The sequence below is a fragment of the Canis aureus genome, chromosome 18 (genome assembly GCF_053574225.1).
Source record: "Canis aureus isolate CA01 chromosome 18, VMU_Caureus_v.1.0, whole genome shotgun sequence".
Lineage (NCBI taxonomy): Eukaryota > Metazoa > Chordata > Mammalia > Carnivora > Canidae > Canis > Canis aureus.
The window spans coordinates 1,545,730-1,564,189 of NC_135628.1; the positions used below are offsets into that span (position 1 = coordinate 1,545,730).

Here is an 18,460-nt window from a genome sequence, read left to right on the forward strand (position 1 = left end):
GGATTTTATTAGGAATTGTGTGAAAACTGTATATTAATTTAGAGAGAATTGGCCATCTTTACTGTTCAGTTGATGAATATGGCTCTTTTCCTCTCTCTCTTTATATATTCTTCATGATCTTCCCTTAACCTTTGTGGGTTTCAGCTTATAGGTCCTATACGTGCTTTATTAGATTTATACCTAAGTATCCCGTTTTTTTGAGCAATTGTAGGTGACATTGTATTTTTAGTTTCAGTTTTTATAGTGTTAGTACATAGCCACACAATTGATTTTTGTGTGTTCGTCTTGTATCTTATAACTTTGCTAAATTAATTTATTACTCCTAGGAGTTTTTTTTGTTTTGTTTTTGTAAATTCCTTGAGATTATCTGTACAAACATGTCCTCTGCAGATAAAGACAGCTTTATTTTTTCCTTTCCAATTTTTGTTCCTTTATTTCCTTCTCTTGCCTTACCGTGTTGGCTAGGATGTCCAATACTGTGTTGAATAGTAATGATGAGAATGGACGCCCTTGACTTGTTCCTGATCTTATGGGGAAAGTGTTTTCCTTCACCATCCAGTAGGATGTTAGGTGTAGATTTTTGTAGATGTTCTTCATCAAGTTGAGGAAATTCTCTATTACTAGTTTCCTGAGACTTTTCATCATGCGCGTTGAATTTTGTCAAATAATGTTCTGTATTGAGATGATCATGTGATTTTTCTTAAACCTGTTAATACAGTGGATTACAGTAACTGTTCAAATATTAAAACAACCATGTGTCTGTAGGCTAAACCTGACTCGGTCATGGTTTATGACCTTCTTTTAATATAATGCTGAATTCTATTTACTAATGTTTTGTTCAGGATGATTTTTGACTGTACACTGATGAGGCCTATTGGTTTGTAGTTTTCTCGTGAAGCCTTAATTCTGGTTTTTGTATTTTTATAATATTGACTTTATAAAATAAAGTTGGAGGTATTTTGTCTTCTGAAAGAGTTTGTGTAGAAGTACTGTTATTTCTTTTTTTAAACATTTGGTAGGCATCTCCAGTGAAACTGTCTAGGCTTGGAGATTTTCTGGTGAGGTAAGTTTATAAACTATGAATTCAGTATCTTTAGTAGTTACAGGACTACCTAAATGATCTGTTCCATAATGGATGAGTCGTGTTAGTTTGTACTTCTTGAGGAATTGGTCTAATTAATCAGTTATCAAATCTACATGTGTAAATTGTTCATAATATTCCTTTATCTTTTTGATGTCTGTAGGGTCTATAGTGATAACCCATTTCACTCTTGATATTGGTGATTTGTGTCTTCTCTTTTATCTCTGTCAGTCTTACTAAAGGTTTGTTGATTTTACTGACCTTTTTAAAGAGCCAGCTTTTTGTTTAATTGATTTCTGTTTTTCTTTCCTTCTGCTTACTTTAAGGTTATGGCATTTTTTTTAAGTTTATTTTTTAACGTAAGTACTTAATGCTATAAATTCCTCTCTCGGTACTCTTTTAGCTGTGCCTCATACATTTTAATCAGTTGTATTTTTGTTCATTTCAGTGTGTTTTTAAATTTCCCTTCTGATTTCCTCTTTGACCCATGGATTATTGAGAAGTATATTGTTTGGTTTCCAAGTGTTTGGAGATTTTCCTATTATCCTTCTGTTACTGATTTCATTGTGGTTGGAGAATAATACACTTGGTGTGATTTCAATTTTTTAAAAAGGTTGAGGTTTATTATCATACCTCATGACATGGTCTGCCCTTAGTGTATGCTCCATGGACACTTGAAAAGGATGTGTATTCTGCTGTTGTTGGGTAGAATGTTTTTTAAATGTCAGTTAGACCTTGTTGTTTATTATGGTTGTTGAGTTCTTTTGTACATTTGGTAATTTTCTGTCTATCAGTTGTTGAGAGGGGGCTGTTGACATAACCAGCTGTGATCGTACATTCGTCTGTTTCTCCTGTCAGTTCTATCTGGTTTTGATTCACATGGTTTGTACTTCAGTTACTTGATCTGCACACATTTCGGTTTACTCCATCTTGCTGAAGTGACCCTTTGATCATTATTATGTAATCTCCCTCTTGTAACTTTCTTTGCTCTGAAGTCTATTTAATTGGTGTTAATATAGCCCCTCCTACTTCTTTTTGTTTAAACAGCTTTATTGAGATCTAATTCACATGCCATACAGTTCACTCATTTACCATATACAGTCAGTGGTTTTTAGTATGTCCACAAATATGTGCAACCATCTCTACAGTCAGTTGTGGAACATTTTTAGATCTCAAAAGGAAATTGTGTCCTTTAGCTGTTACCCTACTACCCCATTCCCATCCCATTCCACTCCCTTCTCCCCTGCCCCTCCCACCCAACCAGCCCAAAGTAACCACTATTTTACTTTCTCTAGATGTTTGCCTATTTTGGACATATTATATATAAGGTGTTATGTAGTATGTAGGGGTTCTTCTGTCATCAGCTTCTTCACTTAGTATAGTGTTTTCAAAGTTCATCCGTGTAGCATGTATCAGTACTTCATTCCTTTTCCTGACAGAGTAATCCTCCATTGAGATAGATCCCATTTTGTTTATTTACTCGTCAGTTGATGGACATTTGGTTTGTTTCCACTTTTTGGCTATTATGAATAATGTTCCTATAAACACTTGTGTATAGGTTTTGTATGGACATGTTTTTATTTTTCTTGTATACATACTTAGGGGTGGATTTGGGTTCATATAGTAATTCTGTGTATAGCTACCTGAGGAGCTGCCGGATTATTTTCTGAAGTGGCTGCATCAATTTATCTTTCAACAGCAGTGTATGAGGGTTCCAGTTTTTCCACGTAACACTTGTTATTTGACTTATTGGTGACAACCATCCTAGTGGGTGTTGAGTGGTATCTCATTGTGGTTTTAATTTGCATTTCACTGGTGGTTAATAATATTTAACATCTTTTCATTTGCTTATTGGCTATTTGTGTATCTTCTTCAGAGAAATGTCTGTTCAAATCCTGCCCATTTTTAAATTGGATTGTTTCTTTATTATTGAGTAGTAATCCTGTGTTCTTCTGATTGTTTATAGGATTTGTCTCTTTCTACTCTTTTACTTTTCACCTACCTATATCATCATATTTAAAGTGAGTTTCTTGACCTGAAACCATAAAACCACAAGAAAATCTAGGGAAAAAAGCTTTGTGACATTGGTCTGGGCAATGGGTTTTTTGGATAAGACACCAAAACCAAGACAACAAAAGTAAAAGTAGACAAATGGAATTACATCAAACTAGAAAGCTTTTGCACAGGAAAGGAAACAATCAAGAGAATGGAAAGTCAACCTACTGAATGGGGAAAAAAATTTGCAAACCATGTATGTGATAGATTAATATCCAGAATAGATAAGGAACCTCCTTCAACTCTAGCAAAAAAAATATAAAATAAAATAACCTGACTAAAAAATGAGAAGAAAGCCTAAACAGACATTTCTCAAAAGAGAAATACAAATGACCAACAGGTATATGAAGAGGTTCTCAATGTCATTAATCACTGGAGAAATGCAAATCAAAGCCACCATAAGATAATCCCCTCACATCACACCTGGTAGAATGGCAGTGTTCAGAGAGATGAAAGAGAACAAGTGTTGAAGATGTGGAGACAAGGGAGCCCTTATACACTGTTGGTGGGCCTATAAATTGATACAGCCGTTATGAAAAACAGTGTGGAGTTTATTCAAAAAATGAGAAATAAAACTATCGTATCCAGTAATCCCACTTCTGGGTGTATATCCAAAGGAATTAAAACCAGGATCTTACAGAACTATCTACTCCCATGTATATTGTAGCATTATTCACAGTAGATAAGATGGAAACAATTTAAATGTCCATCAGTGGATGAATGGATAAAGAAAACGTGGTATATGTGTATATATATGTGCAGTGGGATATGATTGAGCCAACTAAAAGGAGACTGCCATCTGGACAACATGGGTGAACCTGGAAGGTGTTAGGCCAAGTGAAATAAGCCACCTGTAGAAAAACAAATACTACATGATTTCACTTATGTGGAATCTTATATATTCAAATTCATAGAAACAGAGAGTAGAACAGTGGGTCCCAGGGGCTTAGGGGAGGAGTAGATGGAGAAGATACAGGTGACTGGGTGCTAAATATTAGTTACACAAGATGATTATATTCTTGAAATCTAATATGTGATGATTTGACTGTATTACAGTACTTTATTATATACTTGAAACTTGCTAAGAGGGTAGCTCTTAATGCTCTTACTATAAAAACACACAATATTAGTAACTAAGGTGATAGATGTGTTAATTAGTTTGTGATTGTTTCACAATGTATATCAAATATACACTTAAATATATACAGATTTTGTGATTAAAGATACACTTTAGTGTACCTATATGTTAATATCCTCAATAAAAGAAAGAATGTCTTGTAGACACCACATAGTTGGGTCATATTTTAATCCACTGTGTCAATTTCTGTCTTTATTTGATATGTTTACACTATTTACATTTGTTGTAATTACTGATATGGTAGGGCTTAAGCCTGCCATTTTATTATTTTTTGTTCTTTCTGTTTTTGTTTTTCCCCCCCGTTTTCTTTTACTGGCATCTGTGAGTTCATGAACATTTTTAACAATTTATTTTTGAGGATACCTGGGTGGCTCAGTCCATTAAAACATCTGACTTTGGCTCAGGCCATGATCTCGGGGTTCTTGTTTTGAGTCCCTCATCCTGCTCCCCACTCGGTATGGAGTCTGCTTCTCCCTCTCCCTCTGCCCTTCCCCTTTTCCCCCTGACTCATTCTCTCTCTTTCAAATAAATCTTTAAAGAAAAAAAATTCTTTTTTGATTTATTCATATTGTTTTTTGAGTGTATTTCGTGTATAGCTTTCTTTGGTGGTTGCTCTTGATGTTATTCATTCATCTGACTCTTTATAGAAGAACTTTACTGACCTTGCATTTTTAGAATTGTAGGTACCTACAATTCTGGTTCAACAAACTGAACCGAAAGAAGCAAATATTCCCCTCATACCTTCTATTTCACAGAATCATAGTGGTCTGTAAGCTGCCACTGGATGGTCATTACCTCAGGTGTAACAGTACAAGTGATGGTGCTTAGATGCAGCAATTAAATGAATACAAGATTCCTTTTTCTGAGTATAGAGGAATTTTACATTGATAATCACTGAGAGAATGTTCACAGGTGAAGTAGGTGAGACGTTTCTTGCTTTCAGATTATAAGAGCGTCTCACTTCTGTTTCATGTCAGATGGATATCACAGAAAGTAAAAGAGATGATCAGTTGTTTGATCCTTTGAGAACAGTGCAGACGGTATATGTGCATAATGTCTACATGTTTTACGGATTTTCTAAAATGGTATTTTATAACCTGACACAGAGGAGTAGCTAAAAATAGTCTGACGTTTGGGCCCTGATGTTTTTAAATATATTGATTTGTGAAATCTTACTTAAGGACATTGCTTTAAAGTTATTTAATAGTAGACTGTCTTCTGTGATGTGGTACAAATCTTTTAATCTCCACTGCAGTTCTTAAACAATCGTGTGTATATATAATATTCCCAACTTTTTTTGGGGGGGGGCATAGCTTTATTGGTCTGATACATGTATATGCACAAAATCTAATTCTAAATTTGTCTTGACTTTTCCCTTTCAGTTTAATGAGTGGAGTTAAGAATAATGTTGGAAGAGGGATCAATGTTGCCTTGGTAAATGGTAAGAATAATTATTTTAGCTTACAGATGTGGTCAGTGGATACTCATGTGGCCCAAAGTAAAATGCACTCTGATATCAAGGGATCAGGTCAGAAAGTGCTATGCTTGACACTAAACCCCTCTGTCCAACTTCTTCACATCCTCCTAAAAACTAACTGGAGGTGGAAACTTGGGTGTCTACATATTATAGCATCCTTTCTTGAAAGCCTCCCACGTGTGTAGTGTGTGGAGAGTTTCCCATGAGGTCGTGAGGATAAAACCAGCCTAACATTAAATTGATGAATTCTGAAGATGTTAGAGTCTAACAATAGAAAGATAGAATGACATGAGGGTGTGTAAATGACAAAGGGTGATAGACTATGAAAGGAGTAGGGAGAGGATTAAAGGATAAGAATTAATTGTAACTTTTCAGTATCGTCTGCATTTGTCACCCAAGTTCATTAGTGAAAATAAGTTTATCAAATCCTGAAGGTCTCAAGTATTCTTGCAGAATCAAATCTGAACATATGAACCCGTGAAATAAGGCCTAACTGCATGCATGCTTGTCTTTTCCTCCTGGTACAATAACCCTGTAAGGCTGTATAGTGCGATTAGGGACCACAGCCACCTTACCCAGTTCACAGTGTAGGAAAATGTGTTTTATTTCTTTCACAACAAAAAATAAGCTTCTGCATTTTTGCTTTCTTTGTTTTCTTAAGTAAAAGGTTCTTTACATATTTTTCTAATTGATAGCAAAAAAAAATACATTTTAAAAGAGAAGTAAGTGAAAACATTTTAAAAGATCAATTCAAAAAAAAAAGATCAGTTCATGTTTCTGTAAAAGGTTTACGTGTTTTTTGGTAATTCTTAAATTAGAAAACGTGGTAACATGAAAGGATGAAACCTAACTGAATTTGAGTGGTCTACACTCAGTTTTAAGATTCAAAGATTCGTGAGAAAGTCAAAAATTTTAATTTTTCTAAAAATTACTCTTAGAAATATATTTTAGATTTTATACAATTCAGATTTTAAGTCTTAAAATAATTCTCTGCTAAGGGATCTACATCCATCATTGGATAAGATCACTTGTCATATACGCTGTATATTTCAATTGCATATTCTGACATGAATTCCATCCCTTTCAGGAAAAACAGGAGAAGTATTGGACACCAAATATTTTGACATGTGGGGAGGAGGTAAGTGTGAATAACTCATAACTGTTCTGTTGCCAGCGCCAACTTACTTTTTAAGCCTCTTCAATATAATGTGGCCCATTAATGAGAGATCGATAGTGTATTTGTGTTAGTTCATTTTCTCTTTTCCACTGAACATCCAGCTATATTTAAGTCATTGGTCATATTGCATGTGCTTTGCTTTATTGTAGAAATTTTGTGTGTAATTAAGAGCAATAATATCAAAATTGAGATCTTAAAAATCCAAGTCCTGTTTTCTGCAGGACAACTAATTGAAAGCCTTGGATCCTTTAAGTCATTAACTGAAATTTTGTAAAAAAAAATAAATAAATAAATAAATAAATAAATAAAAATAAATAAGTCATTTGGAGAAGGATGTAAGCCATTTAAGCATTTTTAACTTAAATGATTTTTTTGCATATGATTTGTTCATCTCAAAAGTAAAATATAACTAGGATTAATATTAAAATACATGAATATTTGAGAGAAGGAGTTTTCTTTATAGTTTGGGGCACTTAGAGCAATTCGCAGGTCTCTTCCTCATGTGATGTTCCTGGAGGAACAGATGTGAGTCCGTCGCCCACAGACAGAAACAAGGACCTAGCATCTTAAACAAGAGTGTGTCTGGAAAAAATTCCTTCCTCAAATCTGAGCAAGGCCAACACTGATTTATCTTTGGATTCTTTTCTCAGTTGCCGGTTGGGGATATTTATCAGCATGAGGCTGTCCCCTGCACCTCCCCATTTCCATCCCCTTTATATAGTTCCTGGAAGCCAATAGCTGCTGTTCTTGAAATTTTTGTCAAGTTTTCAGACCATTCATTTTTCTTTTTATATTCCTCTTTTTTTTAAGATTTTATTAAGTTATTCATGAGAGATACAGAGAGAGAAACAGGCAGAAGCAGGCTCCATGCAGTGAGCCCGACGTGGGACTCGATCCGGGGTCTCCGGGATCAGGCCCTGGGCGGAAGGCGGCACTAAACCGCTGAGCCACCCAGGCTGCCCAAGTTTTCAGACCATTCAGCTTTTCTAATATTTCTTCAGCTTGTAATGAGATGCAGTGTTTTATTTAGTTTTCACCTGAGGCTCGGAGGACTTCTCGTGGCGGTCAGACAGCGTAAACTTAAATGCTGCCGTCACCCTGAGACTGTAGCGGCGTCGGCGGCCCTCCCAGCACCTGTTACGTGGAAATACTCTCGCACGACCCTTGTGGAAATCAGCCACGTGACCAGAAGCTCTGTTGCCTCATCACCGGTTGATTAATTAGGCCAAAAGTCTCCTCCAGTGAAGAGCGTTGCAGCTGACGTCCCTCTTTGCGTTGGGAAGGAGGAGACTCATTAGCTGCTCTGTTGCGTTGTTCTCAGAATTGGAAGTGCTATTTGCGTAAAACAGAATTCAGTTGGGCACAGCTTTGGAATTTTTGCTGTGGAAAGAACCTGAGTAAATTCGAAGTGATCCAGCTCTGCAGTGGTTAGATGTGGGGACTACAGGCAGACCTGACGTCAGAGTCCGAGACGTCAAATAATGGGTGACACGTGCGTGCCTCTGGCAGTGCCAGCCCGTAGTCCCCGCAATGGTCTCTTGTCAGCTCCTGTGCGTCTTGGTTCACCAGGTGAAGCACACAGAGCCGGGTTTGCCGTAATTAGAGAAGAACCTCCATTCCTTCCCCCAGGTTACAGTGATTAGACGTGCCCGCCGGATCCCTTAAATCAGAGTGTATACGTGTGTGTGTGCGCGCGTGTATATATTTAACTTTTTAAGAATTTACAGAACCTTTTATGAATTAAAGGCTCTGTCTCCTCCTCTTAGATAAGTACCCACACAAACAATTTTACATCCGCTCAGAGACTCCGTGAGCCTTTCTTCTGCCCCCTTCCCCATCCCTGTCAAGTTTCATTCTTCACATCATTAAGTCCTACTTTTAATACAGCTTTGCTATGGTTTTTTCCCTTAGCCCCTGCAGTATCAGGACAAAAGACACGTAGGATGAAAGGATTGGGAAGTTCTAAGTTGATGATGGGATCCTAGTAAGGGACAAACTTCATTCTTGACCTATTTATAGGATTTGTCTCCTTTTACTGATTACTGATCAGTAAATCATTACTGATTTGCAAATACTTTCTATTTTCATTAATATGAACCTGTAAAAAATTATCATGACAGCTATTTAGTTATCCCCAAACCCATCAATCTTTTCTTTTTTTCCAGATGTGGCCCCGTTTATTGAGTTTCTCAAGTCCATACAAGATGGAACAATAGTCTTAATGGGAACATATGATGATGGAGCGACCAAGTACGTAAACTTAAAAGTTTGTATTATTCTTGGAACTATGATTAATTATAAAAGCAATTCACTTTCAATGAAAAAATTTATAAAATAGAGCCAAGTAATCACATTCCAGATACACACTATTAAAATTTTTTTAATTTGCTTCCTTCTAGTTATCATACATCTCTTGTCATAAAATTAGAGCCACATACCTGAAGTTTGTTATACTCTTCTTTTTTTAACAACCTTGTTTTCTCTGACATTGCTATTCTTCAGTAGCATTTTTCATGGCCCACCAACAGTTGACCGTATGCCCCCCCCATTATTTAACAGTTCCCTATTATTGCCGCATGTTTTGTATTATAAATAACATTTTGATAAACAGCCTTTTCCATGGATGTTTTAGCACTTTTGCTTATGTCCTTAGGGTAGGTAAGTTCCTAGAAGTGGAGTTAACTGTGAAAGAATAAGTGATATGTTGTTCATAATATTTAATACACGGTAATTTAAAACTTTTTTTCTTCAAATTGTCTATGTTGTAAAATTTGGAAAATAGAGAAAAGCACAAAGAAGACGACCAGTTATAGTTCATCTACTCAGTGATAACCATTGATAATTTGGTTTCCATCTCCGGTTTTCTTAATACACGTATTTTCTTCATCTTAAACATTTGGAATACTAGTATTTATAGCGTTTCTTTTACTTATTTATGTGGTGAATATTTTCCCATAACAATAAATAGTTTTCATAACAAAATTGTTCATGTCTGCCTCGTATAGTTCTCAAACATGTGTCATAATTTAAAATTTACTTAATACCTACTGCTGGACCCTCAGGCTATTTCCAAATTTTCATACTTAGCAAAAATGTACTGTCTTAAAAGTTTTTGAACAATCGTCTCTGTTTCCTTAGGACAATTTTATTTTAATTAAAGGATGTGTATGTTTTTTTAAAAAGGATTTTTTAAGTTTGTACCAATTTAACATGACTCTCAGAAGTTCCAGGACGCTGACTGTTGTTAAGAAGTTTACTAATTCTAAAGATTTTGGAAAGGGATTTTATTAATGTGCCTTTGTTTGGTTACTGGTGAGATTGCATTTCTTTTCACAAGTGTTCTTGGCTCTTTCTCTTGTAAAGTGTCTTTTGACCATTTAGGTTGACTCCTAGGTTGACTCAACAGAGGACAGACAATGTGTAAGGAAGGGCCCTTGGTTTGTTAAGGATATTAATCATTTCTCACGTAAAAATACCTTATTTTGCATTTATTTTTGTTAATTTCTGGTGCTTTTTGACTTTTACAAGTTTAGACTAATTCTTATTTATGTATTTCATTTTAGTTTTTTCTACTTCTGTACCTGAGAAGTATTTTCTCATCTCCAAATTGAATACTTAGTTGATTTTACTCTTCCAGTGATTTTACTGTTTTCATGTATTTTAAAAAATACATTCATTTTTTCTTCAGTGATTTATAATGCCAATTTTTAAGTATATTTGACTTTGTTTTTAGAAGTTTTGTTCCATTCATCGATTTTTTTCCTGCCCCAACAAGACACTATTACAATTTTTTATAAGTATTTTATAAAAATTAAGTTTACTGTCTTTCTGGGGTGGCTAAGACCCCCTTTGTAGTGTTTCTCAAATCCTTTCTATGATATTTTATCCAGATGAAACGTTTGATACTTTTATCAAGAATGAAAGCATTCTCTACAGATTTTAATTGAAAAGGCTTGAAGTTCTACCTAGGAATATGGCATGTCTTTCTATTTATTGATTTTTTTCCCACACATATTTAATGTGTAACTACCTTATTGCAGATTTGCACTAAGAAAACAGTGCTATTTTGTAAATGTTTTAAAGTGAAGTATTTTCTTTGACATGCATTTTACCTGGTTCAGCTAAGGATGTGTTGAATCCACAGATTGGGGGTTAAATAAGACTGGCAAAGGCCTCCATTGCCGTTTAGCTGGGTAGAACTAAACAGGGTAATTAGGCTTTCATTTTCAAAAAAAACAAGTAACTTGCTATTTGCTTTTGCTGATAGAATAGGATATTACATGTATAATTTGAGGTTTTAAAATTTTAAAGCACCCTGCTTTTCTGAATAGCCACACAGGACCTCTTTTTTGCATCATGTTGTTTCATTATTATACCTTCTTGGCTTCACCCCTGTTTCCCTTCTTCTAATAATAGATTGTGACCAAATCTAAGAACTAAGGCAAGATGTTTATTCTTTAACTGCTGTGTGTTAGTGCCCATCACATATACCAAAAGTAGCTTCAGAAGATGTCCAACCTGTAAGGCAAAATAGAAACCCCAAACTTCGACGTCTTTACACTTGGTCAGTATGTGTTTCAATTTCTGTGCATTTAAAACGAATTCAGTTGTCTGCATTTTTCAGTTTGGGGCACACAGATTTGTATGTCGAATGCTTCCTTCATCTAAACACTCGTGAAATAAATTGTGTCATATCCTTTATACAAAATGGACAAACGGTCATTATAAACGGCCATCGGCATCTATCAAATGTGACAAAATATAAGCGTACACCTTGGCAGGTATCTGGTCGTGGAACGTTTGAAAGGACGCCTCAGCTGCGGGAGACGTAGGCTTATAGGGGAACAGAAGCTCTGCTGCGACTGATGCATTGGGGGTTTCTTTACATAAGGCTGCTCACCTCCTAAGGAGTGGTTTGTCCTCCCACTTACACCCAGGAGAGTTTAGAATACGAAACGCATGCGCCTGCTTTCTCCTTGACAGGGAGCTGGTATGGGCTCCCCGGAGTTACTCGGTCTGGTCCCGGTCACTGCTGCCTGCAGTGAGCCCCTTGGCTGTGCTCTGACCCTCAGCGCGTGTCTGGGATTGGTCTCCGTGTGTTCTGGGGGATGCCAGTCCTCCGGGCCTGTGCTGGGTGAAGAAGTTTGGAGACGGCACCTTGCGTTTCGCCTCTTCCGGGGATTCACAGCGCACGGCCCTGAAGTTTGGTTCTTGGGAAACCTCTTTACCTTTGTTTATTCCAGGACTTCTTGATCTTAACAAGGAAGCCCATTTTAATGTATTATTTTTGAAATATAGTTATTTGAGAGTGAGCGAGCAAGCACGCAGGGGGAGGGCCAGAGGGAGAGGGAGGAGGAGAGAAGAGACTCCCCGTGGAGTGTGGAGCCCGACGAGTATCTCAGGATCTCAGGATCTGAGCTGAAGTCAGGAGTCTGACGCTTACCAGCTGTGCCGCCCAGGTGCCCCTGGAAACCTGTTCTAGAAACAAAACCACAAACTGTATTGAAGAGAACCTAAGTATTGGAGAGGGCAGGTGTCCGACGGTGCCTCCCTTCCAGCCAGAGCCTGCTAAGGAAGTTGGTTGTCGTTCCCCCAAGGCGGGAGGATGATCACCGAGCGAGCCGGCCGCCTTGCTCCAGTGTCCTGCCTCTGGTCACAGCACGGTGGGCGGGTCGCCTCGGGCTGCGGACAGGTGGGAGGGTGGGTGGCCCCAGGTGAGGCATCCCGGACGCCTGCCGGGGGCAGAAGTGCACGGAGTGTCGCATATGTGCCACCTCACAGGGCGCCAGTGGCTCGCCGTTTCTCCGGGTGACACGGCACAGGGCCAGAGCCATCCTCAGGTGAACCCCCTGTTCTCCGCTGGTCCCCCACCCCGCCACCTGCCAGGCCTCATCGTCTTAGCGGGAACCATGGATCCGCTCCCCGGGGCAGGTGATGCTCGACGTGTTTGGAACTAAGAAGTAGCATTTCTCCTTCTTTCCCCCTCCCTGCCAGTACGCAGGGCTCCGTCACCCTCGGCGGCGGTCAGCTTGTGGGTGCGCGCACCCTCCCGGCCGCACCTCTTGGCCCCTGCTTCCCTGCCTGACCGTCGGCTCCTAACGTGAGTGCCCAGTGGCCCGCAGGGCTCCCGAGGCGGCCTGGCCACGTCACGGTGCAGTGCGGACGCGAGCTCTTAGGCAGCCTGGAGACACGCTTCTCTAGACATTTATACAGACTGGTATTGTATTAGTTTTCTTTAAAAGGTGACATCACGTTTTTGGCTCTTGAATTTTTGGTTGAGTTAGATTCTCAGATCGTTGCGTTTGATCTCAGACTTTTTTTTTTTCTTCCCCCCCCCTCCCTTTTGTTTTTAACCACTGCCAAGTCAGGTCTTCCTCCTCTTTCAGGACTTGATTTTGTCTAATCTAAATGAAGGACTTTATAGTCATTTATCCTTGTTATCCTCGTTAAATTTAATTTTGCTGATTTGGGCCCATTAGGTCATGATTCTGACATTCGTCCTACAAGATTTCCATGATCCAGGCTTTGTAGTGTCTCCAAAGTCTCTCTTGTGTCCAAATCGAAGACATTGATAAAAATGTTCCCCCGGGGCAGCGTGCCACCCTCACCAGGAGCCTCTTCCAAGGGAGTCCTCTATTAATCAACTACGGAAACTGTTTTTTTAAACAGCTGCCAACGTTCCCTGATAGGCATGCCGTCCAGCTGCGGTGGCATTATTTTATTCATGGAGGCTGTTTTCTGAGACTCTCAGATGCTCACTTGAAGTCCATGGGCTCTACTGGGTGTTATTCTGTATGTTGGTAGATTGAACACCAATAAAAAATTAATTTATTAAAAAAAAAAAAAAAAAAGAAATCCATGGGCTCTGCTAATTGCAGTGCCCCGATGTCCTGCCCACAGACCTCTCCAGATGCTGAAGTAGCTGACATGACCGCAACGTGGCGTGATTCATTCCTCCCTCCTTCTCACTACTCCCTCCCTTTCCTCCTCTTTTCCTCCTCCCACCCGTGGTGGTCGTTGTTGTTCACAGGATCTCCGTGGTGTGATCCGTTCTAGAATTCGCTGAGAACTGGAGGTAGCTTTATCGACCCAACGTTTCTAAAAATTTCCTTGACGTTTTTGGAGCGTGGACTATTCCGTTTAATGACTTAGCATCCTCTTCATTTTCCGTGTTTCTAAACTAGCAGACACCACCTTGAAGATTTTACTAGAGTTCCTTAGAATTTCACTGTGTGATGTGTGTGGGCCCGGAGGCTTCGGTTTACTTGCAAGCGGTTGTGTGGACGTTCCTGAGCTACTCTTCCCTTTTTATGTCCATCAGAGTGTTTGCCTCCCTGGAAAAGGCAGGCGTGCTCTGATCTCAGACCGTCCTTGTGAAACAGCGGCTCCCTTCGCCGTTTCCGCGTAGCAGCGAAAGTTCCCTGTGTGGCCTGTACTAGTTTTAGGGAGTCTCGTGTTACCCTGAGCCCCGCCGGTAGTAGTAGTCAGAGTTTCCTCGCGAGTAATCTGATTTGCTGTAGATCTTTGGACACTTTTCTCAGTTGGAGCCCGACACAGAGCACTCCTCCAGCAGCACTGGTTCAGAACCTATCCTCCTCTTTCCTGGGGTCGTTAGCAATTGCATAGTGAGACTTATTAGGGGTTTTGGGTTGTTTTTTAAGAGTCCTATTCTCAGTTTCTAACCTGAACTATCTGTAATGTGCTCTCGTTAAGGTCTAGGCTACATGGTCACCTGTGCCTAGCGTTGCTTATTCTTCAGTGTCCTGGAGTAATTAATAAGGCAGTTTCCTTCCAAAGCTGTTGACACCTCTGCTTCTACTCCCCAAGCGGTCCTCCCCTGTTAATCAGACTATTAATCCTCCCGTGTTGGCTTTCAAGAAAGGGAGCATCGGCCCGTCGTGGTGGCGTGGCGGTGGGGCTCTCAGATGCTGCACCTTCCGCCGCAAAGTTGGAGGCAGATCTCTGACTCGCCCCCCACCCCCCTCCCGCTCCCACGTCCCCCGTCGCTGCTGCAGATGGCCTCCGTGCAGTTGTAGAATCTCTTCTAGGAAGACTTGGTCCCTGTCTGCTTTCTTGTTTGTCACAGGATAATTTTTGATTCGTTTTAAAGAAAATTCTTAGCTAAAAGAATTTATTCCATAGAAATTTTTATCGTCTCAGCTAGTTTATAAATAGCATTTTATTTATTTGTTTATTTATTTATTTATTTGAGAGTGAGCGAGTGCACACAAGGCGGGGGTGATGGGCAGAGGGAGTGAGAGAGTCTTAAGCAGGCTGCACGGCCCAGTGTGGAGCCCGAGGGCCGACCTGAGCTGAAATCAAGAGTCGGACATTTAACTAACTAAGCCACCCAGGCGCCCCAGCATCTCAGCTAGTTAAGACCGTTAATAGAGATTAAAGTATATGTAACAAACTTAACGTGCTCCTATGTAGAATAAAAGCTTGTGTCTTTAGAATTTATACCCTGTGTACATTAGTTACACTGGCTTTTAAAGAAAGGAGGATATTTTGATATCGAATGTGTATTGAATGATGAAAATATTGAAAGTACTGGCCGCGTTGCATGATTCTAAACCTCTTTTTGAAGCAAATCGTTTTTTTACTTAACGATGTCGAAAAGGAATAATGAAATCCTCCAAATTCTACATAAGCGGAGCAGACAACTGTAGAAAGTGTTGAGAAACTTGTCTTGTTATAAAACTGTAGTGAGATGCACCTAGGGCCAGGAGGCGGGGTGCCCCACACCACCCCAGGTCTGACGGTTCGCTAGGACTTCGGGACGCACGCAGCCTGCAGCCCTGCTCCCCTCCGCTCGGAGCCGCAGAGCCTCGGCCGGCTGCCCGGTGACCCTGCCGCCCACCTGGATGGCGCTTTGGCTTTACTCCCCTGATAGCAGCGTGACTCACCTGGTAGTGTTGATGATGCAAATAAAATATTGTAAGAACGTATCCAGGAAACAGAACATTTGGATCAACTGAAGACTGGGATTTGACCACCTTCCAGATCCTCGACATGCAAACACCGTTTGGAAACAAGAAGTCGGGCCAGGCAGCGCGTTCAGGGGTGTCCCTCTCACACCCAGGTCGCTTACCGAGTGAGCCGACAGGTGAAGAGCGGCGGCTACTGCGTGTGAGCGCGGCGCGGGGAAACCCTGCCCCCGACTGCGGGGAGAGCGCGGGAAGCGGGTACACGGGACTCTCGGGGGACTCAAAATCTTCAGAGGCCAGGACTTCAAGGGTCCTTTTGCACAACCATTTTGTTTCTTTTTATTTCACCAGGTCATAAGTGCATCACTTTATATAGACTTGAGTCTGAGTCAGGTCTAAGTGTTCTAGGGTTGGAGCTGGTTTTCTCAGCGATCCTAGGGAGTTTGGTCCAGGAGGACAGCAGCGCCCGGCTGGGGTTACAGCAGCTCCGCGACCGGGTGCTTACCCTCAAAAACACAGAAACGCTAATTCAAAGGGGCACGCGCACCCCTGTGGTTATAACTGCGGCACTATTTGCAATAGCCAAGCTACGGAGGCCGCCCGCGTGTCCATCCGGCGATGGACGGATTAAGAAGAGGTGGTGTATCTGTGTGTGCACATGCATGCACTGGAATAGTGCTCAGCCAGAAAAAAAGAATGAAATCTGGCCATTTGCAACGACGTCGGTGGAGCTAGAGAGTACAGTGCTAAGTCAGTCGAGGCGACAAGTGCTGTATGATCTCACTCAGGTGGAATTTAGGAAACACACGCAGGAAGGGGAGAGACAGAGACACCAAGAAACAGAGTCTTCACTATAGAGAACAAGCCACTGGTCACCAGAGGGGCGGCTCCATGGGGAGCTGGACGATGAGGATGGAGGAGGCGCGGGGGGGGGGGGGCGTAGGGAGTGTTAATCACTATATCTACACCCGAAACTACTAGAACACTGTATGGTATCTGTACTGGAATTAAAATTAAAAGATTTTTCAAAAGCAGCTCCACTGCCTGTGGATGTGATTCGCATGAATTGTGGAAGTCTACCACGTAGCCTGTTCTTTCTTGCTTTATGAAGTTTTTTTTTTTTTAAATATAAATTATTTTGTTCATCTTTAAGTTGCTTAAATGAGAACTCTTACGTGTAGCATTTCTTTCTTTCACGAGGAAGGGGGCAGACTGACGTTAGCGTGAGCTGTCTCAGATAAGGAGCGCCTGCCTCGCCGACCCTCGTGCTGTTTGCATTTAACGATCCCCCAGCTGTTTGCAAATATAAAACTTACCTTGCCTCAGATTTTAGCAGAATAAACCTAAGTGACCTGTAACTGCCGTCTTTTGGGAGATACATAGGATTTACTGCCTTTTTTTTCCCCCCTCTCCATCTAGCATGTATCTGCTGAACTTCTCTTTTGTGAGTGACACAGAGGGGAGATTGAGAATACTTGCATTAGGATAATAACCGACGCAGATTTCTTTTTTTTTTCTTTTTTAAATTTTATTGATTGATTCATGAGAGACACAGAGAGAGAGGCAGAGACACAGGCAGAGGGAGAAGCAGGCTCCATGCAGGGAGCCCGATGCGGGACTCGATCCCGGGACCCCGGGGTCATGACCTGAGCCAACGGCAGGTGCTCAACCGCTGAGCCCCCCAGGCGTCCCCACAAAATGTCTTCATGCCATTTTTCATTAGCTCTTTCCTCGCCACATGACTTTAGCCACTGCCCTTCCTCGTTGGCAGGTACCTCACCGCTGTCTGGTTTCCGTTCATTTTTATTAAGTAACCACTCGACAGTTATTACTGAAGTATAATTTATATACCTATTCTCAAGGCTCATGTAAATAAAACATAGTATTAGAAACACCTGTATTTCTGCCAGCGTCTACCTTTATTCAAATGTAACTTACCAAGGGATTAGTGGAAATTCAAAGTGATTTTTAATGTCATGAAGAAGGCAGTGGTGGCTTTAAGACCTTGTATTCGCCGAGGTAGGCACCTACTAGCTGCGGCATCCCTTATCTTTTGGTGGATGTAGATGAAAGTGAATCATTGTAAGACAAAGACATCCAAAAGGTGTTTCCTGATAGAATAAACTTAAAAGGAAATGCTCGATTTCACGTCTTTTGTCACTAGAGAACTCAAATAGGAATGGTGCTCTGAAAAGAAATTCCGTATTTTTTAATGTTCTCTTCTTTATTTAAGCTGGTATTTTCTCATTTTATCTCATGGTGCATGTTAACCTACTGGTGCGTCAGTATTACTTAGATAATATACAGTGCTCTGTGTTGATGATTTTTTTTTCTTCCTCTTCAAGACTCAACGATGAGGCACGACGGCTCATTGCTGAGTTGGGGAGTACGTCTATTACTAACCTTGGTTTTAGAGACAACTGGGTCTTCTGTGGTGGGAAAGGCATCAAGACAAAGAGCCCCTTTGAACAGGTTAGTGTCTTCTCTTAGACTTTCAGAATTAACGGACAAAAGGAAATTGCGTGAAACTGTGTGGCGTGTATATTCCTCTCCTGGTTATTTGGCCCTTTGACAAAGCAGCCATTAAGTGTGTTCACGTATTTTT

The 18,460-nt window shown here is 40.4% G+C and overlaps 1 protein-coding gene across 1 annotated transcript in view; it reads left to right on the plus strand.

The window, feature by feature from the left end:
- Positions 1 to 18,460, plus strand: part of FAM3C (FAM3 metabolism regulating signaling molecule C) — a 52,626-nt gene that overhangs the window by 31,090 nt on the left and 3,076 nt on the right. The window contains exons 6-9 of the mRNA XM_077855989.1: positions 5,657 to 5,715; positions 6,839 to 6,889; positions 9,094 to 9,178; positions 18,201 to 18,327. Coding sequence (XP_077712115.1) covers positions 5,657 to 5,715; positions 6,839 to 6,889; positions 9,094 to 9,178; positions 18,201 to 18,327 — 322 coding nt within the window. The remainder of the gene's footprint in view (positions 1 to 5,656; positions 5,716 to 6,838; positions 6,890 to 9,093; positions 9,179 to 18,200; positions 18,328 to 18,460) is intronic.